This window comes from Seriola dumerili, unplaced genomic scaffold, assembly GCF_002260705.1.
Source record: "Seriola dumerili isolate Sdu_G_001 unplaced genomic scaffold, Sdu_1.0 BDQW01000056.1, whole genome shotgun sequence".
NCBI lineage: Eukaryota > Metazoa > Chordata > Actinopteri > Carangiformes > Carangidae > Seriola > Seriola dumerili.
Genome location: NW_019174311.1, coordinates 7833555 through 7859460, shown reverse-complemented (window position 1 = coordinate 7859460; position 25906 = coordinate 7833555). Strand labels below are relative to the sequence as shown.

Here is a 25906-nt window from a genome sequence, read left to right as displayed (position 1 = left end):
CAGTAGTGGTGCAAGTTGCTTCTTTCACAAAGCCCTTTAAGTTCATGAAAGATAGAGATCTCTGTTTATTTTCTTATCATTTTCTTTATTTTTAAATGAGCAAATCACCAAAATATTCACAACAAGAGCGTGGAACGCACATGCGGGTATAAATCAAGAGTATCTTTAAAGGTAGTCAATGTGTGGAGACCTGTAGATAATTATATAGCTTTGGTGTGAAATTATCAGGAAATACGACAGCAATTTCACCCACCATTCTGAAATATTAATGAAATGCAAAGCAAATTTTTCAGTGAAGTGGGCATTTAACTTCCTGGTTGTGACAGCAGTATGATGTGTGGAAATGCCACTGGCAACTTCAGATACAGCTATTAGTCAGAAACAATTGTATTATCTGATACAATATGAACACTCTCTACTTATACTGATAGTATACCTCAGCATACATGTTTACTGTCCATACATATCATCATGTCACTGTCCCTTTAAAGCTGCAGCTGGATGGCTGCCAATAGGGAAATGGAGTCAGATTTTGCCCTCTCATCCTTACTCAGGGAAACAGAACAGTTTGGAGAGGCAACTGATACCAATTTATTTCTTATTTCTTAGCCACTGACACCTTGCTTTGTAACTTCAGTGGATTACCTGCATTTGTACATGTCAATGGATGCATCAGAAATAACCATTTTCTAAATTTTATTGTTGAAAAAGTAAATTGGCTGTAGTAGTTGCTTGTGTAATGACACAAGCTTAATGTACAAATTTATAGATTATGCATCATACAAGATACTTAATCAAGATACACAATACTTATCTCACAGAAAATGCAATCACAGTCACCCAGCCAAATTCTTTTCAAGAAAGTCAAGGAAGTCAAACACTTCCTCATTTTTGCCCCCATTACAAATCTTATGGGTCAGGTATTTCCTCTTCTCTAAGTTCCTGAAATGATATACATAGCATTAGAAAATCCAGCAAAGGAGCAGTTTTTGTTTGACCATGCCACAGAAAGAAATAAGATGTTTACCTTGATTCTCTCCCAGGCCTCAGACCTCTCCTCAGGGGAGACAGGATCTTTGTCAATTCGCTCCAATTGTGGCACGAAAGTCAGTACACTCAGCCGGTGGTCTGTTGTTTCCACCAGTGGGTTCTCAGAAATGACCAAAGCACGCAGAGTTTTTGACAAAAGTCCAAGGTGCTGCAGGGCATTCTCATCTAAGATTGCATTGCCTCTAGGGAAGGGAGAGAGACATATTTGGGACATATAATGTGTGATATAAAATTTTATTTGGTGTTTTACTGAATCAATGATGGGAGCATCAGGACACACTGATCTGATCAGTCCTGCTGTGATACAACAGTGTACCTGACATTGAGGTATTGGAGACACTTCATGCTGGGGCTGAGACCTTCCAGAGAATCTAGCCTGTTGTCTCGAAGATGAAGGGTGGTGAGCCGCTCTAACTTCTCCAAACCCTCCAAACGCTTGATCATGTTTTGGGCCTGAACAGAGAGCAAAAACAGTTAGACTGTTCTCTGGTTATATATATAAAACTATTACATGGGTACCAGTGCTATTAACCTGATCAAAGTAGTTTTATTACCAGATATAATCGTCGCAGGTTGGGAAGATTGATGCCATCAGTGGTATCCAAGTGGTTTCCTCTCAGCTCTAGAGTTACCAGGTTGGCAAAACAGCTACTTTGAAGACCTTTCACTGTCTTAATACTGTTACCTGTCAAAGAGGGTCCAAAATATAATGTCAAGGCCTTTTCAAAAATGTACACTAGGCGTCAGATATTTGATTAAAATCTTGACAACAGAAGAAGAGTTTGTTATACCTAAGAATAAATGACAACATATGGGATAATGAAGCACCCTTTGATCAAACAATCAAAGCCTCTCTTGTTATCACTTCCCTAATTTCAAATGATAGTGAAAGTTAATTATTCCTCATTTGACGGACGTCTCCTCAGGATCAGTCACTTATATGGTATCATAGATAACACTACTTATACTGACATAAAAACCAACAGACCAACCTGTAAGATTGAGGCTCTCTAAAGCAGGTCCAACTAGGCCATCTAGTTCTGTCAGCTGGTTCACTGCCATACTCAGCCATTGCAGGTAGTTTAAGTGAGCGAAAGGTTGCCCTTTGAAGCATGCCACAGCATTATTGTCAACCTGCAGTAAAAGGGGTGCATTCAAGATTTACCATCAGTTAGATTGAATAACTGTGACAGCCCCAGATGTGTCCTTTTCGAAAAAGAATAAAGAAGAGAGCTCCTTGCCTTCAGCCAAAGAAGTTGAGTCAGAGATGCCAGAGGAGAGAGATCAATAAGACGGTTGTTGGATATGTCCAGAAAACGAAGGTGAATATAACTGCTAATTGCAGCTATGTCATTCAGTCCTCTGAGAAGTGCAGTGATGATAAATGGAAAATTTGTATGATATAAGAGGAGATTCATGAGGATAACCTGAATTTAAAGTTACAGGGTAAGGGCAGCCAATTTTGCTTTGCATGTATCTTTACCCCCTTACTTGTCTTTTAAGTCCAGTTTGACAAATGCATGCCCTAGTCCATTTCCTGTTCGGCACAGTAATGAGAGCCCCTGACTTATGGTTTCTTGGGTCAAATGGCAAAGCTGGACCTGTGGAGCACAGAGAGAGAAAAGAAATCCAAATTGTTGGTGGTGCTAACACACTGGAGAAAAAATGTTCAACTGGGCACCACCAATATATGTACAGGACCAAAAGTTGAGCCTGTAGACCTTGCTGTGAATGTAATTCATTACACTAGACATGGTTAACCTGGATACCTGAGGCATTGAGGAGAAGGGGAGGGAGTGTGGGAATCAAGCCAAATCAATGAAGTGATCATCTTCATATTTTGTATGAGGCCTGGAATTTTTAAAGTAGATTAATTTTACTTTTCCCGATTCAACATCCTGTGGTAGAGAATTGTTGTAAAATGGAGTATGATTTTAACAGAGACTGCACTAAACTGATTTGAGTCCAACTTTCAGGTAGCGTTATTTACAGTCTGCAAACATGGGGCAAATACTGTGATGCGGTGTGTGCATTTCATCATGTTAACGCAGTCGCATCAACCTTAGTCACAACTGTACCTTCTCGTCCTCTTCGACTCCGTCTTGATGCATTTCTTCCTGCCAGTCTACATCCGACATGACTGCATCTTCATCCACATCAGACATCCTCGTCAATTTTAGTTTGATTTAAAAAAAAAAAAAGTGGGCCACCGTAGAACACCAGCTGATAATTAACTGACCGTTAGCTAACTATAAATGCACGGACTGTTAGCTGCCAAAGAAGCAAGCTAACTTCTAACACTTCAGCTTTGTAACTTTACTTTACAACACAACCATTAACATGAAATCAAAATGTAAAAACCGACAGCAATTGATTTTAACAAGAAGCTAGTGTTAACCCTTTTTAAAACCTGCAGTTAACTGCAGGTTATGTCTGACGATCCCGGCGAGCAAACTAAGAACCGTGTTTGCTGTTGTTGCCATAGAAACTCAAGGCACATGTGAATTTATGCATTTGCAGGGGCAAACAAACGTTAAGGTTTACGTGCTTTGCAACATCTATACAATTACTGCGGGTCAAGGTGTTGCATTAGAGACTTCATAAAAAGAGTTACATTATATTCCTCTTTTTTCAAACCACCGACTTGCAAAAACACAGCTTTGGAAATTTCAAGTTTAAATGTCGAAATAAAAGAAGTGTTCACTGGCTTGCCCATACAAGACATCAATCATCAATAATGATGAAAATGTGTTATTCTTAATTAATTTACACGAGCTTAATGAAACACAGTCACATTATTCAGCAAATACAGACATAAAAAATAAGTTTCTCCGGAGATAAGTATGTATTACATTGTGAATTCATACCTGCAAATTGACAAACTGAGACACTTTTTGACTACACACTAGTGTTGATGTGACCCTGTCCAGTTCATGAGGCCACGGTTTCTTAGCGCCCACTGTGGTATAAAAGTGCTCATTCTAAAATGTATACACAGTTCATGCCCAGATCAGTCATTCACTGAATGGTAAGGCATATAACATTAAATAAAAAAAAAAAATCTATGGTGCATAGACAGTAATAGAAAATTCAATTTGCTGCCATTAAGATCTATACTGACCTTTCACTTTCCAACAGCAAATGTTTCCCAACCACATAAAGCTTGTTTATAACACACAAGCTCTGAAGCAAGTGAGAACTCAAAACTGCATCATACAGGAAGAAAGCAAAAAAGGTGCATTCTGTGCAATATCCTGACATCCATTGCTACAGGATCAGTTCATATGCATGTATTACCACTGTTGAGGTAATTGTAATGTCAAACCAAAATTAAGAGGTTTATCTATAGATATCTATATGATGTTAATGGTGAAGTGTTGCGTGCTGGGCTTTGTCCTTGTCCCGCCTGGGTCAGGATGTTGACGATTCAGGGTGAGGGCTCACTCAACTTGCATATTGCGCAATAGAAGTCCCTTTTTCACACCTCCCTGCAGCATCCTGGCACCAAGACTAGTGCCTGTGATCCCATCACTAAAGAGAGAAAGACAATGAAACAACATTGAGCGCAAACAGACAAACCTGTAAGTAGATAAAATCGCATCCACCATTGCAAGCAAATGGTTATACTGACATAGTTTTGTGTTTCCAATACATTAGTATAAAGCAGTTACATACACAAACATCACCAAAGTACAAGACTGTAAACCTGAAACAACCATAAGACATCAACACATGGAGTCTACTTATTACTTCACTGCTGCTTACATGGGGCTAAACTTCCTCTTCTTAGGATCAGGAGGCTCAGGTCCATCCGTAAGTCTCTGCAAGCAAAAAAAGAGGACAATGAAATCAACACTAACTGCAATTAATCAGCAACATATTTACTTTATACAATGTTGTCAAACTGTCATGAGACCCCGAGGCTTCACTGACCTCTTTGCCTGCAGCTTCCTGCTGTGTTCTTCTCTGCTCCAAGTTTTGCTGAGAGCAGACAGATAAAGAGGTGAAAGTTTAAACATGATTACAAGAGAAATGTCATTGGGCTGCACCTTTGTCATTATGGATCATCTTTTAGATTACAGATAGTAAAGATCGTATGAGACAACAATTGACAACAAAGACACGGAAAACATACTGGCTTTTCAACCAGGAGTTAACAGATCGTCCTTATCCACCATTTATGCAGTGTTTGTCATGGCGTGAAATTAGATTCAAGCTGTTTGTGTAACCACCTTATGTAGCTCGGAGAGCTGCTGGTGCCTGATGAGAGCCTCCTTACTGGGGAACTGTCTCCTACACAGCAGACAGGCCAGTTTAACCCAGTCTGTCATTCTCCCCTCCTTCTCATCTTTCTCGCCTCCCTCTTCTTCACTGTCTGTTTCTCCACTATAGGCTGGGACCAGACCTTGCTGCTGAGGAGGGGAACTCTACAGATGAAAGACACAAGGGCAGGAACTGATGAACAAATGCACATGGAGATAATGAATGTATGCTTGAGAAAAATACATAAAAGACCAAGGTGTTAGAAAACCTATGAAGAAAACAGACTAAAACAGATACATAACAAGTACATCATGGTGGCCATGTGGCCACATCCACTTACTTCTGTACTTTGTCGGATCTGGTCCAGAAAAATCTGAGGCCGTTCAGACAGTGCCCCCTGCAGGACAGACAAGCCAAAGGGAATATCAGGTCAGTTAATAAGCTCTTCTCTTATTACTGGCAACGCAGCAGTATGAATGTTTGTAGGAGCTCTGGCTGATGGACATTCTCCCCACCTACTATAATACCCAGGTGTTTAAAGCTAAGTATGTGTGTCTGTGTAAACATCATTCACCTTTTTCTCCAGAACAGCATAGCCTGCATCAGCACTAGCAGACTCTCGGCGGTCATCTAGGCGACTGTGGCCAGGTGCCCTCGTGTAACCAGGAGGCAGTGCAGTAGAGCCGACAGCAGGGGAGGAGGAGGACACAGAACGCATGTTCTCTTTCTGTCTATTGAGACTCTTAGCCCAGCGCTCCATATCTTTGGCAATCTGTTAGTATAAACACCAAGAAATAGATATTAGCCATTTAAATTGACTCAGAGGAAGATTCACAATTTGTGAATGCTATATTCAGGAGGTACAACAATACCAACAACAAAACAACATAATGTAATCCAACTCAGCCCTGCAATAAATACCACCTTGGTGAAGTCTTTTTTGTTGAGACTACGAGGTGTTAAATAACTATGGTAATTTTGGCCATAGTTTGTTCATTTTTATCTGAAATGTATGATACTGTAAGGTATTGCTCTTACAGTTAGGTACTCTATCCATTAACAGAGATGTTGAATCATACATACAAATGTCCAATCAAAAAAAAGAGCAAAGCAAACAAAAAGCAAACATAGAGGTTAGCTTTGAAATTCATAGGTCAGTTTAATTTTCTGCACATCTCCTACTACTTGAACTTGTATCCAGTATGTAGAATACCTGTTGAGCAGTTTTATTCTTGGGCTTGTCTTTTTTTTCCTTGCTGCCAGGGGCAGCAAACAGTGAGTCTGAAGGGGCTGTGCCATCACTCATCGAAGCACCTTCAGCGTTTGACTGGCTGGCAGCAGGAATATAGATGCGTTTCTCTCCATCCCAGTACATATACTGTTGAGTATGAGGGTTGTAGTAGTACTGCAAAGAGGAAGGGCACATACGCAGACTGAAATGCTGAGGAACAAGACACATTAATAAAGGTCTGTCAAAAAGTACTATCTTAACATTTTGATTGTGGTACTTTCACCACACTCTTTACCTGGGAGTTAGGATCATAGTAGAGTCCTGTGAGTGGGTCGTAATAGTAGCCAGAGCTTTCATCATACTGGTATGTTGACACATCTGGCACAGCTACAGGTAAAGACACAGGACATTTACCTCGAGGTCAGAGAACAAATTTAAAAAACATTAAATCACAAAAGATAAGCTTGACTGTTGATTCAGCAACTCAATTTTTCATAATACAGATAAGCACAAAATTAACATCTGCCAGTAACCCTTTTGCCTTCCAAAATTGAAACTGAACAGCACTGAGCAGCTCTAATGGAGCCATTCACAAAGTTGTAGGAAACCACTGGCTTTGACAGCAGTTGTCTCTCCCACACACAGACACATCAACACTGTGTTGAATACATTTGGGTGGCCGACCAAAACAGATTATTTTTATTATTTTATTTATGAAAACCTGACCGAAACATCTGCCACGAATGTAGATCTATTTACAGTTTTCAGCGAAGATTAATAGGTATAATAATAGGTAAGCCTTACGGTATTGCTGGAGCTCATGCTCAGTGCCTGGGGTAGCAGGTTGGCTGGGAGCAGCTGGTTGTGGTTTTCCCACTATCTCAACCTGTGGAGAGACAAAGCTCTTTAAAACCAATGGTAATGGTTGAAATAATGCAAGGAACAACAGTAGACAACTGTAATGTTGTACCTGTGTGGCTGGTATGGCAGCAGCTGTGCCTGTCATGAGAGCAGTCTGTGTATGAGTGAGAGGCTGCTGTACGACGGCTGACCCAGATGTTGCTGCCTCAGATGGAATGGCACCTGCAGATGGATGATCACACACAAACAGGTTCAATTCAGTCAAATTAACATAACTACACAGATCATGAGGGTAATATGCTCTATATACTTAGCATATGTGATACCAACCTGGGGCAGCTCCTCCTGTGTATGCCCCCATCAGGGCTGCTCCGGCACTGGGCAAAGCAGGTACCCTGGTGTCTGCCTGGGCCTTGAAAGTTGTACCATCTGGCCCAGAGTATTCATGCCCATCCTGATTGTATGTTACTGCTGCCCCCTGCTGATACACTGCTGTATCTATACTCTGGCCTCCACCTGATCCATTCTGAGCAGTCTGAGTGTGAAGAAGATTTTTGACAATTGGGCAAAAATAAAAAAAAAACAAAAAATAATCAGAAATATACAATTTGAAATTAAAGATGTGTTGCACCAACATGTTTTCTTTGCTGTCGTTTTAAGTCATTGAGAAAGGTTACCTGTGTGACAGCCCACTGTGCAGCAGCTATAGCTGTGCTGGCCACTGTAGCAGCACTCACTCTGCTGCCATCAGTTAGGAACACATCACTGGCACAGAAAAGTACAGAGAGGGTTTCAGTGTTTTTTGATCTTTTGCTGGTGACCTACATTTCAACAGCATTTATTGTGATGCAAAAATGCAACAGACACTCAAATTTGTTTTAGGTCATCCTCTCCAAAGCTATTTCTGATCCACTTTATTCACATGACCAATTTGAGTTTTAATATGATTTAAACTCACAATATAATTTCTTGTGCACAACCAAGAATGTGTAGTGCACTTGTGTGTCCTTTGTAGCCACGTTGGGGTGTGTGAGTGTTTACCGTTTGGAGCCTTTGGCAAACTCCACCACAATAGCCTTCCCGTCAATAGAGAGAGCTGGCTGGAGAGCCTGCAAGATCTGGAGCAGCTGAGATGCCTCCTGTTAAAACATACAGAGACCCATGAGTCAAATGGGGGTGCATTTTTGTGGAATTACCTTTGTCTATGTATGTTTAAGATGAAGCTTATTTCAAAATCAATTGTACACAAAAACGACAAAATGTTTGGTCTATGGATTAATTTAATCTGAATACAATTTATTAAATATGAGTGAATAACAAAGCTCAAACAATTCGGTTTCTCACCACTATGGTAGAAAGCTGGAGAAAGGCAAACCCCCTGTTGAGATGTGTGTGCTTGTCCTTGATTAGACGAATATTGGAAGGGGAGAGTGTGGCAAATGGAGCCAAAGCAGATAAGATGGCTTCCACTGAAGTATGAGGGCCAAGGTTTCTAAGTATCAGAGCTGTTGAAGGAGAGGATAAGAGGTTATTGTAATTTTTGAATCAATGATTTAACATTTAAGGTACCAAATAGTATATAGTTTTGTGAAACGAAGAATCCCATACTACCCCTTTCTGGTTTTCAAGCTATCGCTAGGTCAATAAACATAATTTTCAAACAATGGTAAAAGTACCATAACCTATATTGAACAGTAATTTCAAAAACCACATGTAAATAATAAAATAAACAAATCATAAAAATAGACAAAAATATTTCCACGGTGCAATAAATGTCAAGAGACAGACTAACTGTCATTCGCAACATCTGCTTGCTGTGTAGCTTGTCCTGGGGTGACAGTAGGACCAGAAGAGTGGTATGGTGCTGGCAGGGGCAGTAAACCTTGGGCCCCCTCCTTTTGAAGACTAACAGGCAAATCCCTCTGCAGCTGTGGCAACTTCAGCTCAGCCTCTGGGGAAAGACACCGTGCCTTTTATATATTACTGTATGGTGAGAGAGAGCTTGTGTGATTGTAAAAGACAGAATAGTTAATATGTTTACAATAGCTTGGTTAATTTTTACCTGCTTTAGGAACACTGCATTTGAAGCACTTCTCTCTCCTTTTAAAGTTTTGCACACCACACTGTTGAAATGTTACAAGAGCTCTTGTTAGAAGACTTTTTAAAAGAATAATTTGCTACAGTGACCGATATGCAAGCAATACAAGCATACAGATTTAGATTTCATGTCATGCAATGCAAACACACACACAGACACAACCTTGTTGCAGAGCCAGTCCTCGTTGGCACGCGGTTTTGGGTCGCTGTAGTGCATCGACACCCTCTGTCCCAGAATCAACAGCACTCCCTGAAAGAAAGAGAAAGAGAAGGAGGGGGAACAAAGAATGATTATCAGCGATAATTAGGCCACACATGCCAGAGAAAGGCCTCATCTCACAAGAGATGAGAGAGAGAGTGAAAGGGACGAGAGGGACAGAGAGAAAGAGAGAGCAGAACTGAGGCTGAAAGAAAGAGGACACCAGAGAATTGCAACCTTCAGCTTTAGGAAATTGGGACGGACTGAGATGGTGTATGTGTAGTGTGTGGGTGTCCATTTTTAAGGACACAGTGTGTTCTGTTCAATTGTGTCATCCCTCCCCCCTTAAGGGGAACCTTTTCTCAGTTTTCCACACATCCCATCCCATTGTCACCACCTTCGCCTCCCAAATAGACAGTAGCTCCAGCCTAAAGACGTAATAATGGTAGATGACCCTGATATGAAAGGTTCAAAAACAAGAAAAAGAAGTACTATAGTCGTTCTGATTCAACATACAATAGACCATGTGTGAAATTATATTCATACTATCAATACTATCCCAGAGGTGATACTGTAAACTTAGGAGAGAGAGTGAGAACATGTCACTGAAGAAACAGGAGCTTGTATTGGACAAATGAGCATGTGCCTAAGAGGGTCCAGTTATGAAAACTATGCATTTGGGCCCCAGACAGACAAACGTCAGCATGATGTAACATGAATTTGCCCGTTTGTGGAATTTTGTATTAAGTAGAAGGAAAAGTAGTATAAAGATCTATCTACCTCAAAGACAAACATTATTTCTCCATCTGTGTGTCTATACCATACTGGAATGCATCATGTGCATTTGACAGGACATGATGTTAGTGTATGTTTATCCTGATATTAACCCATATGTCCCATTGTATGTATGTATAAATATATTTATATGTATGTGTGTCTGTGTAGGGGAGAGTGACCTGGTTGGTCTCCATCCAGCGGGTGGCCTCCTGTATGAGATTAAACTCGACGAAGGCGAATCCTCGGCTCTGACCTGGACACCGCCCAGCGCCATGGTAACCGAACAACAACAACAACAACATAACAACAACGCAGTGAGGGGTTAGTGCTTCATGTACAGAGGAGAGAGAGACCCTGTATCAGCACTAATAAAATAAATCATTGCTTCCTCTCGCCCTTGGAAATAACACATTTGACAGCCAGTTGGAGAGCCACTGTCAAATTCTCTGCAAGGGTGGGAGGACGCAATGTCAAGTATCTCAACAGGGTCAAGGAAAGAGGGGGAGAGAGAGGGAGAATCCTATCCACTCATCAGTTTGAGTCTGAGGTCTTTGGCTTTGAATGACGAAGCACCCAGGCATCAACACAACAGACACACACACACACACACCGCTACTCTGAGTCAGAGCGCTGTCTGAACTATTTAGCACTGTGATGGAATGTTTCATCCTAAACACTCCATATCCTGTCCATGCATTACTATAACTGATTGACAAAACATATTTATTTAACACATTTAGTTTCAGAACTGTTTTAAACAACACTGTGTATGGTATCACATGGAGTGTAATCACACAAGGTTATCATTTTAACATTTAAAACTGAGTGACTTGTCTTATAAACAGAGAAACAGTGATGTAGGAGTGAGAAAGACAGTAGAGCAGGGGACTGTAAGTGTGCCAAAGTCACATGAGCACACCTTACAGATAACCAGTGAGTTCAGCAAAGGGTGAGGCCAGTGAGACAATGACCTTAATGGTAAACCTTTAGAAAAAGGCAAGCTTTCTGAGCGGTATGGATGACACTCTCGTAGCCGAGAGGTAGCTGCAACACTTACATCCTGACACTCACACACTCAAAAACAGCTACAATGACAAACACAATCAAACGCATTCTGCTTCCACTGTTCATCTCTCAGTTGACACTGTTAGTTTGTGAGCAATGTCCATTTAATCAGACACACCTCTCTTCAGGATGGATGAGGCAGAATCATGAAAGGGTCAAGACAAGAAGAGAGCCAAAGTGAGAAGGAAAATTAAAGCCATGGAGTGAAGACCTACAACCTATAGCTGTATTCATGCATTCTTCTCTTAAAAAGCAAATACAGAAAAAACTCTCCTTTGAAGCGTGCATGGATGTTTTGTTGCCCTGTGGGCGAAAGCGAGGTTACAGACACCAGCAGACCAAAGTGTCAAAGCAGGAAACTAAGCACAAGCCCGTATATAAATATAAATATGTGTTCTTTGCATCAGCTATCTACTCTGCTGTCAGAGTATGAAGAAAGACAGTAAGAGAAAAGGAAAACAAAAGGGAGGACACTTATCAATAAGAGAGAGAAGACCGAGCAGATAAGAGAAAGTCACCTGAAAGAGAAATGAAAATGACTGAGCAGGCTATGGATGAGTGTAACACAAAAAGAGAAAGGAAGACTACAACACAGGAAAACAAAAAACAAAAACATCAGGGCAATGGGCAAGTTCTCACCTGAAGATTTGTTCCTCATGAGGCGAACCTCTCTTGGCTGGATCCCCTGCTCCTGAAGTTGTGCCCGGATCTATGAAACAGAGGCATTATTGCCATTCAAGCCTACCAACAACAAGATCCATGCATCATCAGACCACTATAGAGACAAACATGCCCAGGAGACCTGCACTTACCTCATTGGCTGTGGCATTGGGTGGAAGCATGCGAAGCATTATGATGTTGCTGGGCCTCTGGTTGTGGTCTAGATCTGCACGGTAGTCCTGGTCCCTCTGATCCAACTCATCAAGGGACAGGTCTGGAGCAGCATTCCCAGAACTATGCTCTTCTGACCCCACTGGAAAACCCTGCATAGAAAAGTCACAAAATAAGAAGATATGTCAGCTACAAAATAAAAAATGTTAGCAGCTCTACAAAGAGGATAAACTTGTTATAGCTTACCCTCCTCTTCACTGCCCCACGAGAGAACCTGTCCTCCTCTCTCTGCCTTGCTGTCATGTAATCCATCGGTTCGGAATGGGCGCTTGCACGACCCCAGTTGCCCTCCCTGCTCCCTGAGTGAGGGCCACTATTAGCACTATTCTCAGGGAAGCCTCTTCCACTTTTCCCTCGACCTCTTTCCTGCAGGCCAGTTCGTAACTGCTCAAATTCCCGCCTGGATCCCTCCTCATCTCTCTGGAGCATGGGAAGGGTTAGATCAGGCTGCGACTGAGTGCAAGGGGGCCACGGGAGCCCTTTCCCCTCATGCGTGATGTCCCCTCGCCCTTCTCCTCTCTGGTGAAACCCAGGGCGATCTTGGAGACGGCCTGGTGAGAAGTCAGGGGCAGCCAGTGATTTCTCATCACGGCCATATGGTCTGTCCCCCTCTGCCCTGACATCATATCCTGTTCCTGCCTCCTCATCCTCTTGGCCATAGCCCCGGTAGTCCATGTCCCGAAAGTTGTGATCGTTGTGGGTGTTGCCATAGCGACCTATGCGGTCACCTCGTCCACCCCTGCTGACCATAAAAGATGATGTGAGTGACTGGTCTGACATGTGTATACTTTTGGCAGGACATATATAAATGAACGGTTAACTCACCTCCGCTCATACTCCATGCCGATTCACTGACTCTGCTTCTGTCTCTCTTCTTTTTCTATCTGGTTTAAAATACAAGCAATAATCAGTCAAATATGCAGACTGACCTACAGATACCTCGTCTTACACAGCACAAAGTCAAAACCCATAAACAACAACCCTAATCAAGGAAGTAGAGGCTATCCAGGCTGCAAGAAAGAGAAGTGTGCATTCAGCAGAAGCAGGTATCGCTACCTCTTACCTCTGTCACTAGGTTAGCTGCATTTTTAAAGCACTGCACAGACTTCCAACTTCAAAATTATATCTATAGTCGCTGCTTCACATACTACTCACCAAAAGCGAATTATAAACAAGGGCATAACCCCGCATCACTAATAGATATGAACTGTGTGCGCGGAGTGTACATGATCAAACTTAAGGAGTAATCAACAATGACGTGTGGCGGTCATCTCCGATAGCGGACATGCTAACTATTTTAGCCTGACGTTGGTTAGCAAACCCAAGCAGAGACGCTGCGAAACGGTTGTCGGCCGTTGCAAACACAATAACTCCGGTTGTGTGTGAAACAGGAGAAACACTTACCTGCGCCACATGAAACCAACAATAGTTATTTAAATATCACGTTGTAGCCAGGGTGAGAAGCGTGTTTTATTTCTCTGGGATCCTAGGGTAAAATGGCCACATCAAGACAACATTTCAGATGGGCGGGACCAATACCCGACTCTGGTGTTTGATTGGTGCTTGGGGATCGAAGACATTAATGTGGATGAGGATTGGACGAGACAACAGGCCAACCCTGAACTAGTAGCCCATGACAGATAAACTGGGAGGACATGCATCGTATCATTTGATGCGTTTCTGTACACATCTTTATATCAGATATAAAAATCATAGAATCAGATCAGATATTTTGACCAGTTATGAGAGTTTTTATTTGGGGGTAAAGAAGTAAATTAATGCTAGAAATATACGGAGAAGGGTTTGTAATTATTAATGAATGCATGGATCAAAGACATGAGTACACCATACAACAGAAAACCCTAATACCAGCTTTATTTGAAAAAAAAAAAAAAAAAAATCCAGAAATCCCAATATGACACAGTACAAAACAAAAAACAAAAAAAAACCCAAAATGCTCTCGCAGCCCACCCCCAAAATCTTCCAACTGTGCACCCCAAGCTTGACCTTCAATTAATTAAATGAAATAATACTACGGTTACAATTTATCATTTAACTGACATAAACTGATCATAACAGCAGGATTAAGTATAATGATTAAAAAATACTAAGAAAATTTAGAGACATCAACAATAAAAAGTTATAGTACAATAATGACAATATCATAAAAGGGGCGATGGGGAGGGTTGAGTAAAAGGCAAACTTGAAATACACATCATTAACATGTCCTTACAAGGCCTTGTAAGACATACAGTACATAATGGACATTATAGTAATAAGATAAGCCTATCATCTATATGAAAGAATATTTCAACTTATCAACTACACCACTCGTGATTTGACCCACTGATTAACACAATCAAATGAATCTCTGGTATACACAAAAAAGGTCCTAAAAACTTATAATATGTTTAACCTGATTGTGCCTCTAGCTATAGTACAATGTCTTCCAGTAAAGTGAAGGTTTCTATGTCACTCTGAGTAGCTGTTAATTCCATTACCCATCTGAGCCATAAAATGTGGTCATCAGGGGTAACTTTGGCATGGAAACAAGGGGTTAGGTCATTGACGCAGAGGGCTTTTCCATGCATACAGTACGTAGACACATATGTTAATACACACTCACACAAATATACACACATTCACTGCATGCAGACCTGCACTGGAAAAAACGAACCACCATACAGTTGCACACAACATACACACATACACACACACAGACATACACATACACATACACACACACACACACACTCTGAAGTTCAGGTAAGTAATTCAGTATGGGAAAATATCTCATACAATCTAGTTTAGGCATACCCCTGCATAGCGCCTGAGTCAGAATATGGGCCTGAAGGAGCCAAGCCAATGACAGGGAAAAAGCATTCACAAACGTGAAGTGTGGACACTACAAATGACAAAATAACACCCCATCTAAGTTATGAATCCCTACCCCTCAACTTACTCTTCTTGACCACTGCTCTCAAGGCACTACATGTAGGCGATACTGTGTAAAATCCACTTAGACATGTTCTTAATTCAAAAATGTTTTATATTACTGTCTTTTTTTTCTCTTTCATATCCCCATTGTCTTTGGCCTGGTAAGGACCTTTTCTCTCTTCATTCCCATCATGGCACATTTCAACCTGTTTGCATCTACTCAACTTCAAACCACCCCACCACCACCTGCCCTACAGACTTCTAGATCTGAAAATGTTTGATAGACACAAGCAAAATGGCACATAACCTAATGTATCGACAAAGGACCAATGTGTGGAAGCCTATCAAATCATTTCAGACCTACTTTAATTTGCTGAGGATAACTGGGTGATCAGAAATTGAGCATCTGCAAAACTTTTCTGGGCCCTCCCCAATATTCTCCCCTATGTCAAATCTCATTAGAAGCTGCCCTCTCCATCTGTGCTTAAGGGCAGCTCCCTCCTCTTATCCCAGAGCCTATAACAGAAGGCAGGTGGACTTCTTGCCACGTTTCTTGGCCTGCAGTGCCGCCCTAGTTGCCATCTCAAAGACTTCCCTCACACCATCTTTGGTTTTGGCAGAACATTCCTGGTAGCCGTAGGCACTGATGCGGTTTGCCATCTCTTTGCCATCTTCATATTTAACTGGTTCCTAGAGACACATGTGAGAGAGGGTTTAGATTTTGAGGTTTATACCAACAAATGTGCACATTCCTGTACATTTGAACAAAAATAACTGACCTGTTTCATTTTGGCAAGCTCTCGTCTGGTGTGCTCATCATTGCGCAGATCTTTTTTATTGCCCACCAGGATGATGGGAACATTTGGACAGAAGTGTTTCACTTCAGGAGTCCACTTTTCTGGAATATTCTCTATAGAGAGTCAAGGGAAAGAGTGCAGTAATTAGCAACATATATCTATTTTACAATCATAAGGTGTTCAACACACAGTGGTGTGAGTGTTGCAAAGACAGTACCTAAACTGTCAGGGCTGTCTACGGAGAAGCACATGAGGATAACATCAGTGTCAGGGTAGGAGAGAGGCCTCAGTCTGTCGTAGTCTTCCTGACCTGCTGTATCCCAAAGTGCTAGTTCTACCTGAAAAAACAGAGACAGAGTTATGTGAATGAACAGTTGCATGGATAAAATGGAGAGTTTGGAGTGTTGGATGTGTAAAGATGACCATATCAGCATTAAGTTACACAATTAATCAGACCCATTTACATGTTTGTACTGTGTATATAGGAAGACAGCAGAGAGAAAAGTAAGAATGCATATACTGTTGGTAGTTCAGGGAGATATGTAAAAACAAGAGAGCAAGAACAAGAAGACTCTCAAAATATCAATACCTATCACAGTATCTGTTTAGGAATGGATGTGAAGTCAAAGTGGAACTGTCATTTGCAGAAATCATTTAGGAAAAAAAGCCCTAATTTGAACATGTCATCTTAGACTCTGGAAACTATGATGAACATTTTTCACAGTTTTCAGACATTTTATAAACCCAACCAGTAATCGAGATTTAAAAAAGCAGCTGTAGCCCAAAATTCAGACAAAAATGACATTCCAGCATTCACAATATTAAAACAAGTTATTAGAACAACGACAATAAAGCTGCAACTAAACACTATTCTAATTACGGTTAAACCGGCAACTTTTTTCTTCATTTAACTGATTAATCGTTTTGTTTTAAATAATGTCAGAAAGTCCCAAAGTCAAATGTATTCCATTCACTATCATATATGAGACAGAAGATGTCCCATTTAAGAAGGTGCAACTGGCAAATGCAAATGTTGGGCATTTTTGCTTAAAATATGACTAAATCAATTATTTGATTATCAAAATATCTGCAGACTAATTTTTTGTCTATGGATTAATCAAATAATCAACTGATTTTTCCAGCTGTATTTGACAGTTAGGTAAATAAGTAAAATTTAGTTTAAACTTTTATTAGTCATTTTGCTGGGGACTCATACCATCTCTTCAAGGCACTGTTGGGCTCCCACCCCCTGGTTTGCAGCCAGTGTTTTACAGTGTGTCTCACCTGTTTCCCATCCACTTCAATGTCTGCCACATAGTTCTCAAACACAGTGGGGACGTAGACCTCAGGGAACTGGTCCTTGCTGAAGACGATGAGCAGACAGGTCTTCCCACACGCACCATCCCCAACTATCACCAACTTCTTCCTGATGGCTGCCATCTATGAAAAGGTGTCAAGAACAAGGTTACACTTGGGTTGTCAAGTCAAAGTCACCACTGTCCACTAATAATACACCCCAACAACATTTCACCAATAGTGTACTACTGCACAAACAGGGCGAGTCAGACGTTCAAACTGTGTGTGTTGTATACGGTGCAATGTACGGTATGTTTCATCAACAGTTCCTCCTGTTAAGCAGAAGTAACACACACAACGTTCGTAACGCTGACAGACAAGTCTACTCATATCTTAGATTTTCATTTAAATATACTAATGTACGACATAGATTTAAGCCAAAATGTCCCGGCTGGCAAACAGGGAGTCTGCCTCGGCGGCTGAGGGTGTAAACAGAGAACATTTCCGTGCTGTGTTCTCATTCCTGCTGAAAGGCTGTGCAGTGTAGTCCGGGCCTGTCAAACCAGCTAACAGCAGCTAGCAGCAAAGCTAACGGTGTTTCCCGTGGTTTGGATTACTGTCACTCCAGGTATTTTCTCTGAAATTATAACTACAGAATTCATCGCACTACTGTGATACTCCTGTGACTGAAACAAGAATCGGCTTAAAGTTTAAAACCTATTACCGAATAAGATTACCGCTTGATGTTTCTGTGTCCGCCTTTCTCCTCTTCCTGACCGACTGGAAAACTCCGCCCACCGCTCATACGCATGTGCGCAAATACGTCACTCGTCAGCAGGCTGCAGCACCTTTACCAAAGATGCTCTATAACATTTTTCTGTACTGTCTCTACCTTTACTTAAATGTACAGCATAAAGAATATTAAATATTCACCATATATATTTGGATTATTTATTACATTTCATTATGTGAAACAGCATAACAACCAGCAGTCGAATGTAACTACGTACATTTAGTAAAGTACTGTTCTTGAGTACTGCTTTTGGCACTTTTTTACTTGAGTAATAACATTTTATGTCACTATTATACTTCTACTTCACTACATTTGACAGCTTTAGTTACAAGTTTTTTTTCAGATTTAAATTTGAGATAGGAAATATGACAAAAAAAATATTTTCTAGTAGGTTCCATGAGTAGCACCCCTATACCTTTCACATGCTTTGCATTTGAATAACTGCTTGAGGTCCAAAGAAGTAAAACTCACAAAAAGAAAAGATGAGAGATAACACTGTGTAACTAATAGTTAAAACTAGCTCATCCTGGTGCACCTGTATCATTATTAATAGTGTAATATTATATCAGTAACAGGGGCTAACTTTAATCAAAACAAGTACTTTTACTTTTAATATGTTCATTAAATGTAACTGATAATACTTCTGTACTTTTATTTAAGTAAACAGAATGCAGAACTTCTACTACCAGGCAAGTAAGTTTTACATTAATCTAAAGCTACTTTTAATTAAGTAAAGGATCTGAGTACTTCTTCCACCACTGACAACAACACCAGTAACGATAATAATAAAGTCAGTGGCACATAACCTAATGTATCGAGTCTAATCATCAGATGTTGTATTGGTCTTTTATTGACTGTTTCAAATATCAGTAATGCATTACATTCAGATGTGTTATTTGTCCATATGTACAAAATATTTTTATGATTTTGTGCAATAGCCACAAATGTAAAAAAAAAAAATACATACATACTATATGTATATACTACATAGCATATAGTATGTACTATATATAGTGTATATGTATATATATTGTGTATATACACACATGGAAATTATAATATGGAGAGAAAATTAGAGAGAAAATATATCTAATTTTAATATTTTCAAGTTTCAGAGTTAACTGTCCATGTGGAAGGAGATGAAGATAAAAAGACAGCATAGGATACAGATATTTACATTTTAAAGTGTATTTTCAGAAAACTGTAGCCAAAATGTAGTCAGAGAATCTGAACAATTCCTATGTCACAGTTGAGTCATGAAATGTTGTCTAATTTCTAATTTAGATTAACATTTCTTCGTTTGGGTTTATGTTAGCAAGCATGAATCCCGGTTAGCTTACATTAAGAGCTCTGCATGATCTGCACATACACGGCTCACTCACTCCTGCCTGAGAACTAGGGCACAGAGACTCTTAAGGCTACAGTCTGTCTCAGCTGTCTCAGCTCTCTCACTGACACTCTTCAAAAGCATCTTCATGATTAAGGGGGCGGAGGGGTCACCTCCTCAAGCCCCCTTAAAGTAGGCATGGCTTCTCTCTCTGAGACTGAGAAGTTCATAGATGCCAGAGTTACAGCACTGCTGCCTCTATTTGTTTCTATGGACACTGGAGGTGAAGTTGCTCTGATTGGCTGCCTGACTCAGCCAGTGTGTGGTCTATTTCCTGACGGTGGTGGTGCTGTTGCTGCGCTGGTAGAACAGCACATAGGCTTGATTGGTCTGAAGCTGGTTTTCTGAGACTGGAGTCACACTGCAGATGAAGAGATAGAGAGTAGTCATGAGAAACAGATCCAAGTTTATATAGAAGGCGTCTCAATACAGACAGACCCATAGATACAGTAGCCTTTTTAAATACTGTCTGTGATGAGCAGTTGTCAGAGCATTGTATATTAAACAAAATGATCTGGGTGCTGGGTGAGTCTCACCTGGAGTCATTGTAGAAGCACCAACCATTTTCATCAGAACAGCAGGCTGTGTAGTGGCCCATGTTCACCGTCCCAGCGTGGTTACATATTGCATATAAATCATACAGAACTGGGCCTGTTGTAAAAAAATCACAATTATCTGTCACATTCAAAAAAAACAACTGAAAAGTATCTAATTATAAAAAGCACATTAGCTGTTGATTATCTGCTAATGTGCCATTATTTTCTATTAAAATTGTATTTTTTCTATTAAAAGTATAATTTGTTGTTTTTTAATTAGTTAATCAACATGTAATTGATTAATTTTGTCAATCAGTGAAATGTTTCCTGGTAATAGATTCACACAAAGCATCTGTCTTTATTCATTTATTTATCTAAATGATTCATCGGTGATTCATTGCTCTGGTGGACCATCTTGCCATACTTCAACCATTTGATGTTTTCATGGTTTAGGTACACCCAGATCTCTTTCTCCTCGTGTCTCTTGTTTCTCTCAACTATCAGTTATCAAAATAAAATGTCAAAAAGCAAGCTTTCAAAAATGCTGTTTTTGTGTGGGCTGCGTCCTCTTGTCAAAATGAATGACTTTCACCCATGTGTGGCTCCTTTTCTTTCTTTAAAAAAAAAGAACCTTGACAAGGATCCTGTTTTTTAACCTTGCCTGCACACTATTATTTCAACTTTTCACTCCATTCCCACAATGAATTAAACAACACACGGTAACACACATGGTGGTGCCAAGCATGCATGCACATGAGAGGAAATAACGATGGAGGAATACATGAGACTTGTACATAGGCACATGGAGAGAAAGGTTTTGTAGCAGTACCGCAGTCAACAGGTCCGTAGGGTCCGAGGTCCAGGTTAGTGAGAGGGAAGGACACATATACTGTGCTTTTACTGATAGACCACCGTGCTGTCGTGAAACGATTCAGATCTGATCGACACTGTTAAGCATCATCATGACTTGTTGCACACGAACTTCACTTGCTCACAATGTTAATACAGTAAGAAGCAGCTGTTGCCAAGGATACGGATCACAATAACCTGTGGAAACCTCTGGATGGACAGCCGCTTGGTGCACTCTGTACGCCTGTTACACCTCTCGCACATCTGAAACACGCACAGACAAACAGACACCTCAACATTTTGCACCACAAGATACTATTGTTAAATATCATATTCTATCAGCTTCTTATCGTGAGAGATGAGGTCCTGAATGAACATGTCATTTTCTGCCGTGGATAAACCAGTTTTGGTTTCACATGAAAGATTTCAGTCTGGACTGTTTTGTCTATGCCCTTTTTTTTTTTTCTGGTTTGAAGTGGGTGGGGCAAAGATGGAGAAAGTGGTGTCATGCATGTCTGTGCAGCAATCAGAATTTAGCAACAGTTGAGTCAAAGTGTTAGGACAGCTGTGGGGCTGTTTGTTTATGTTGCCACTTTCAGTCAAGGCCACTTTTTGATCAAACGACATCCAGGCAGTCCTGCTGAAACTGGATAGCTGAGTCTTAAACTCTAAAAAATTATAGATAATAACTTTCTTTTCAAGCTTGAACAGCGATTGGTGCTTATTTAATATTCTTTTTTTTTTTTTTAAATGGTAACAAATTGAATTAGTTATGATTCATCTGCCCAACAGGAAATGAAATCTATCAACTATTTATAACTTTTTTTACTTTTAACATATGCATTCATTTGTAAGTATTTGTACCTGACGGCCTCCCTGAAACCTTCATTTCTAAAATCAACTGAATTTTCCTTTAACTTACATATTTATCATATTTCTCAATATCAAGATACCACTAACTATAGCCAGAGGTCCCACTCTGGAACAGTTTGAAATCATACAAAATCACCAACTTTGTTTTATGTCTTCAGGATTCAGCTGAAAAAACATCAGTGGCAGATAACCTTTCATAAGTTTTTGATAGTTAGTTTGCTCTTTAATGTTTCTTTAGACTGATTGTTTTGTAGGATATTGTATATGATCCCTCTGAATTCCTCCCTCCTCTGCTCACATAAACCAAAAGCTCTATTGTTGTGTCTTTTACCATGATGTTGGTATTTTGTGAACAAATGTAGGAACATAAATGTAAAAAGTAAACCCTTAACTGATCTTTTTGGAAGCCTGTTTGGATGTTGTAGGAGACAAATGAGAGCTGGGGTGCCAGTTCATTTACAGTTTACATTTACTCCATGTTTTCAACAAGAACATAATAACTAAAATGAAAAGTGTAGGTGAGTATGATTGGAAAAACAAATGCGTTAACTTACCGGTGAATTCTCCTTGTCCAGTTTCTCCTCCTGAGAGAAAAGGTCCAGACACTCCCTCAGCGTGACCTCCCCTGCAGAGATCCTCTTGGGGATGGGCAGCGATAGATCACAGAACACATCGAATGTGTTGGAGTAGTGGGAGCACACTGAGCAATGCAGCGAGCTCCGCAGCTGGCCTGAGAACAGGTCTGTCAGATGGGTGACAGAAGCAAGAAACATCACATGTCGCCTGTACTGAAGTTATTTTGCAGATGATACTGACTGGACTTCTGTCCTCACCTACTATTCTGCTGTCATCTCTTTCTAAGTGCTTCTTCCACATGGCAACTGCCTCCTCTGAAAGTCTACAGGAGGATAAGAGATGAGGGGAAACAAAATGTGGTCACATGAAGGACTTTAAAGTTTCAATGATAGAATCTTTTCCAAATAAACACTCAGCTCACCTAATTCTGGCATATTTTTGTTCAGGCTCCTTCCCTGTCCGTCGAACGTAGGGCCTGCGGTTGATTTCTGTGTGCAGCTTGTCCAACAGGAACCTGAGAAACTCCTGAGCATCCTGTTGACTGAGTTAGACATTTCTTAATGTCACTGTTACAGGCAGCTACTTCCATACAAGCCTCAACGATAAAACCAAAAAGCAGCAAAGGAGAAAGCAAGTTTTTCTTGTCCTTGAAATAGTTTTGCTGATCGCATAAAAAGTCCCTCAGAAAGATGCAGTGAACCTTGAGAAAAAGAAAGAAAAAAAATCATCAATATTCTCACCTGTAACCACTGAAATAAGGCACCGCTTCTTTAAAAATATTGTAAAACTGTCGTGGATTTACAACTGTGTCTCCTTCATTTACATCCCAAAGGCCTGACAGCACCTGAGAGAAAGCTGGTACAGGAATAAAAAGTGACAATAAGAAAATTGGCTAAAAAAACAAAAACATTATGTGCAAGAAGGGGCATGGAGAGGAGAGAGAAACATACCTTCCATGAGCTTAGCCTCCTCTTTGGAAAACTTCTCATGCCTGTAGGACTGGACGAGGCAGTAGTCCCGTAGGCCACGTGTGTGAGACAAACACTGGACTACTGCGTTCAGGAAACACTAAGTCGGAAACAAAGTGAAAGGGACGGGTGGTGAGCATGTTGGTGTAAAGAAAAAAATGATTCTGGCAATTCAGGAGGAATTATTGGAAGGAGCGATTATTTCAAGGGTTTCATCCTGCATCGACACTTACTGTGTTTCCTATGTTTCTAAGGCCAACCCTTCCACTTCCTAGAGTGAGCTGCTCTTTCTGTAAAATAAAAAGAAGACAGGAAGCTGCTATGCAGAACTGCACATAGAGACCAGTGGCCAGTCTCAGAAAGATAGACTGTGGCTTAGATAGAACAAATAGTCAGACTTCAGATAGACGTCTAAATTCATCTGTTGCACAAAGCAGTTTAGTTCTTGACTATCTTAAGCTGCTGTACAATTAATTCTGGGTAAATTTCAAAATAAAAAAAATAAAAAAAGGGCGGCCAAGGAAGTACATCCAACCACTGAGCTCCATTTACCTCAGCAGAAAATGTTTGACTTTTGAAAGACAACAATTACAAGGACATTTTACCTGGAAAATTCAGTGAAGAGTGTAACAACAAAAAGAAAAATTTGATTTGGAAAAACATTTACCGTGGTCTCTAAAATCTCTGTCACTTCTCATTGCTCAAATTATGAGCCATGCTTTCAGTTTTTTTTTTGCTGCTCTGTGCTACTGTTCACTGCAGGTATCATTGATTGTTTCCATGGAAACATTGGTCTTAGGCCTGAGTCAGCCTGGGGGTAAGGTGTTTTAATTTTTGTAAGACAGTCTTACTTGCATGAGACTGATCTATAAGAAAAAATAAGACTTACCTAACAATACAGACCAGTCTAGAATATCTTTGTGAAACCGGCCCCAGACCAGAACTACAGGACAGTATAAAGATGTGTATTCATTTGTCTAAAAAAAAAGTATGCACATGTACTGGGTGTGTCCTCCTATTTGACCCCTGGTTGTGTCCGTACAGCATGTTACTGTCTGTGTGCATTAACCCCGCCTTGTCAGTGTGTGTAACATTGGTGGGACAGATTTAGCCTTCTTATCTCATTAACATAACAAGAGAGGCTAAAAGGAGGTCAGCCTCCAGCAGTCATCCTATTAGTGACCAAGGAGTGCTGACAGGTGCTTAAACACGTGTGTGTTGATATGTACTCTCCATTAATTCCTTTATACGATGTCTCTGTCTGTGTTTACATTTGACTCACAAGTGTCCCATCAGTTCCACATTAAGAACAAACTCTGAAAACGACCAAACTTGAAGGTTTGAGCATGAATTAAAGGTTCATGCTGTGTTGTGTCGTGTTGTGCGCACCTCATTGTCAGTGACCAGCAGCAGGCCCATCAGAGAGGTGTAGAGGACAGACTGGGAGATGTCAGCCGTCTCTCTCTGGAGGCCCTTCTGAGACACCAGGGTTCGACACAGGGCCTCGCAAGACCCCTCCACGTTGACACCGCTGGCTCCAGGCATCCTGTCTCACTGGTAAACCTCACAAGTGTCTACCAAAAAAGGGATCCTGAGACCGATACAAGAGTTTCCTGAAGAAGTGCAAGCCAGGTGGTTTGCACCTCAAGACTGGGTTAGATGTTTTTTTCACATGCACGGTCAAAGGTGAGCAGGACGTGGTCGTAGCACGTCAACTGTCTGACAGAGAGTATTATCCTTTCTTTCCAGGAAAATCACGAGGGACGTCATTCACAACTGAGGGCAAAAGAACAGGATTAATTTGTGAATGAGCATTCCCCTTAAGGTAAATCCTGATCTTGAATAGATGCAGTTGATCCACTCTGGCTCACAATTCTCTCTCCTAATTACAGCATACTGAGTAGCTCGGGAAGCCGCGGTCCGACAGAGAACTCAGTGAATCCAGATATCAACATATCTTCTTGAGAGCACAATAGTTACAAAAAGGAGATGAGTTTTAATCAATTAAACTGTAAAACTAGGTTTAACTTACTTAAAATAGTCAATTATATGAATTGTAACACAGAACATGCCAATCTCTGTCCTGAACCTGCACTGCACAATCTACACTCTGGTTGCCGTTTCGTGCAGCTCAAGGGTAAAATCTGGCAAACAAAGTTAGTTTGCAAATAATGCCTGATAAATACTGTAGCATTAGCAGATAAACAGAGCAGTTTTGACTCACCTGATCACTTGGTCACTCTATCTCTGGACAAACTGTCCCAACCAAACTGTTCCCATCACCTGCTGAGCTGTTAAAAATGCATAAGGGGACGTCTACTGTTTCACTGTGTGTCTGTAGGCTGGAACTGAAAGTCTACCTCTCTCCCCTGCTCTGTCACCGGTGTCAGAGAGAGAGAGAGAGAGAGCGAAAGAGAGAAAGAGGGAGAGAAAGGAGAGAGGGAGGGAGGGAGGATAATC

The 25906-nt window shown here is 40.7% G+C and overlaps 4 protein-coding genes across 6 annotated transcripts; all 4 read right to left on the bottom strand.

Annotated features, from left to right (window-relative positions):
* Positions 1-70: 70 nt before the first annotated feature.
* Positions 71-3627, bottom strand: lrrc23 (leucine rich repeat containing 23). Its single transcript, XM_022741905.1, has 8 exons — positions 3129-3627; positions 2542-2651; positions 2292-2412; positions 2043-2184; positions 1605-1735; positions 1367-1503; positions 1028-1232; positions 71-942 (listed from the first exon to the last, which is right to left on the bottom strand). Exons 1-8 carry the CDS (start codon positions 3213-3215, stop codon positions 910-912), a joined length of 966 nt encoding a protein of 321 aa, XP_022597626.1. The 5' UTR covers positions 3216-3627; the 3' UTR covers positions 71-909.
* Positions 3628-3732: 105 nt separating this feature from the next.
* Positions 3733-13930, bottom strand: LOC111219277 (RNA-binding protein 10-like). Its single transcript, XM_022741904.1, has 23 exons — positions 13839-13930; positions 13260-13318; positions 12621-13173; positions 12356-12526; positions 12183-12252; positions 10658-10731; positions 9666-9752; positions 9468-9528; positions 9198-9356; positions 8750-8910; positions 8447-8544; positions 8083-8170; positions 7736-7940; positions 7515-7627; positions 7349-7430; positions 6840-6931; positions 6527-6718; positions 5888-6085; positions 5654-5710; positions 5283-5477; positions 4984-5031; positions 4816-4871; positions 3733-4581 (listed from the first exon to the last, which is right to left on the bottom strand). The coding sequence occupies exons 2-23, from the start codon at positions 13274-13276 to the stop codon at positions 4491-4493; spliced, it is 2868 nt and encodes a 955-aa protein (XP_022597625.1). The 5' UTR covers positions 13277-13318; positions 13839-13930; the 3' UTR covers positions 3733-4490.
* Positions 13931-14170: 240 nt separating this feature from the next.
* On the bottom strand, positions 14171-18260 carry LOC111218956 (rho-related GTP-binding protein RhoA-C-like). Of its 2 annotated transcripts, none has more exons than XM_022741461.1 (5): positions 18189-18260; positions 17453-17608; positions 16386-16506; positions 16151-16281; positions 14171-16061 (listed from the first exon to the last, which is right to left on the bottom strand). In XM_022741461.1, the coding sequence occupies exons 2-5, from the start codon at positions 17606-17608 to the stop codon at positions 15888-15890; spliced, it is 582 nt and encodes a 193-aa protein (XP_022597182.1). In that variant the 5' UTR covers positions 18189-18260; the 3' UTR covers positions 14171-15887. The 2 variants fall into 2 exon arrangements, with proteins under 2 accessions (XP_022597182.1, XP_022597183.1); XM_022741462.1 differs by having other exon boundaries at positions 18202-18252.
* A 1056-nt stretch (positions 18261-19316) lies between these two features.
* LOC111218938 (ubiquitin carboxyl-terminal hydrolase 21-like) lies at positions 19317-25777 on the bottom strand. 2 transcript variants are annotated; one of them, XM_022741434.1, is made up of 12 exons: positions 25671-25777; positions 24836-25222; positions 23680-23736; positions 23429-23546; positions 23219-23333; positions 22900-23019; positions 22736-22800; positions 22457-22644; positions 21215-21293; positions 21010-21117; positions 20181-20295; positions 19317-20005 (listed from the first exon to the last, which is right to left on the bottom strand). In XM_022741434.1, exons 2-12 carry the CDS (start codon positions 24989-24991, stop codon positions 19912-19914), a joined length of 1215 nt encoding a protein of 404 aa, XP_022597155.1. In that variant the 5' UTR covers positions 24992-25222; positions 25671-25777; the 3' UTR covers positions 19317-19911. The 2 variants fall into 2 exon arrangements, with proteins under 2 accessions (XP_022597155.1, XP_022597156.1); XM_022741435.1 differs by lacking the exon at positions 25671-25777 and having other exon boundaries at positions 24836-25393.
* Between the last annotated feature and the right edge of the window lie 129 nt (positions 25778-25906).

What these genes read in the sequence shown, in the direction of transcription:
- lrrc23 (XM_022741905.1), bottom strand. Translation starts at nt 3,215, where the DNA reads ATGTCTGATGTGGATGAAGATGCAGTCATGTCGGATGTAGACTGGCAG. An exon ending in CTCAACTTCTTTGGCTGAAG is followed by an intron (nt 2,185 to 2,291) that starts GCAAGGAGCTCT and finishes CTTTTACTGCAG; the next exon opens with GTTGACAATAATGCTGTGGC. An exon ending in ACCTGCGACGATTATATCTG is followed by an intron (nt 1,504 to 1,604) that starts GTAATAAAACTA and finishes CTCTCTGTTCAG; the next exon opens with GCCCAAAACATGATCAAGCG.
- LOC111219277 (XM_022741904.1), bottom strand. An exon ending in CATGAGGAACAAATCTTCAG is followed by an intron (nt 10,732 to 12,182) that starts GTGAGAACTTGC and finishes GGCGGTGTCCAG; the next exon opens with GTCAGAGCCGAGGATTCGCC. An exon ending in TTTGCCAAAGGCTCCAAACG is followed by an intron (nt 8,171 to 8,446) that starts GTAAACACTCAC and finishes TTTCTGTGCCAG; the next exon opens with TGATGTGTTCCTAACTGATG.
- LOC111218956 (XM_022741461.1), bottom strand. Translation starts at nt 17,608, where the DNA reads ATGGCAGCCATCAGGAAGAAGTTGGTGATAGTTGGGGATGGTGCGTGT. An exon ending in TTGAAGTGGATGGGAAACAG is followed by an intron (nt 16,507 to 17,452) that starts GTGAGACACACT and finishes CTGTTTTTTCAG; the next exon opens with GTAGAACTAGCACTTTGGGA. An exon ending in AGCTTGCCAAAATGAAACAG is followed by an intron (nt 16,062 to 16,150) that starts GTCAGTTATTTT and finishes ATGTGTCTCTAG; the next exon opens with GAACCAGTTAAATATGAAGA.
- LOC111218938 (XM_022741434.1), bottom strand. Translation starts at nt 24,991, where the DNA reads ATGCCTGGAGCCAGCGGTGTCAACGTGGAGGGGTCTTGCGAGGCCCTG. An exon ending in TTAGAAACATAGGAAACACA is followed by an intron (nt 23,547 to 23,679) that starts GTAAGTGTCGAT and finishes TTTCCGACTTAG; the next exon opens with TGTTTCCTGAACGCAGTAGT. An exon ending in GGAGGCTAAGCTCATGGAAG is followed by an intron (nt 23,334 to 23,428) that starts GTATGTTTCTCT and finishes TTCCTGTACCAG; the next exon opens with CTTTCTCTCAGGTGCTGTCA.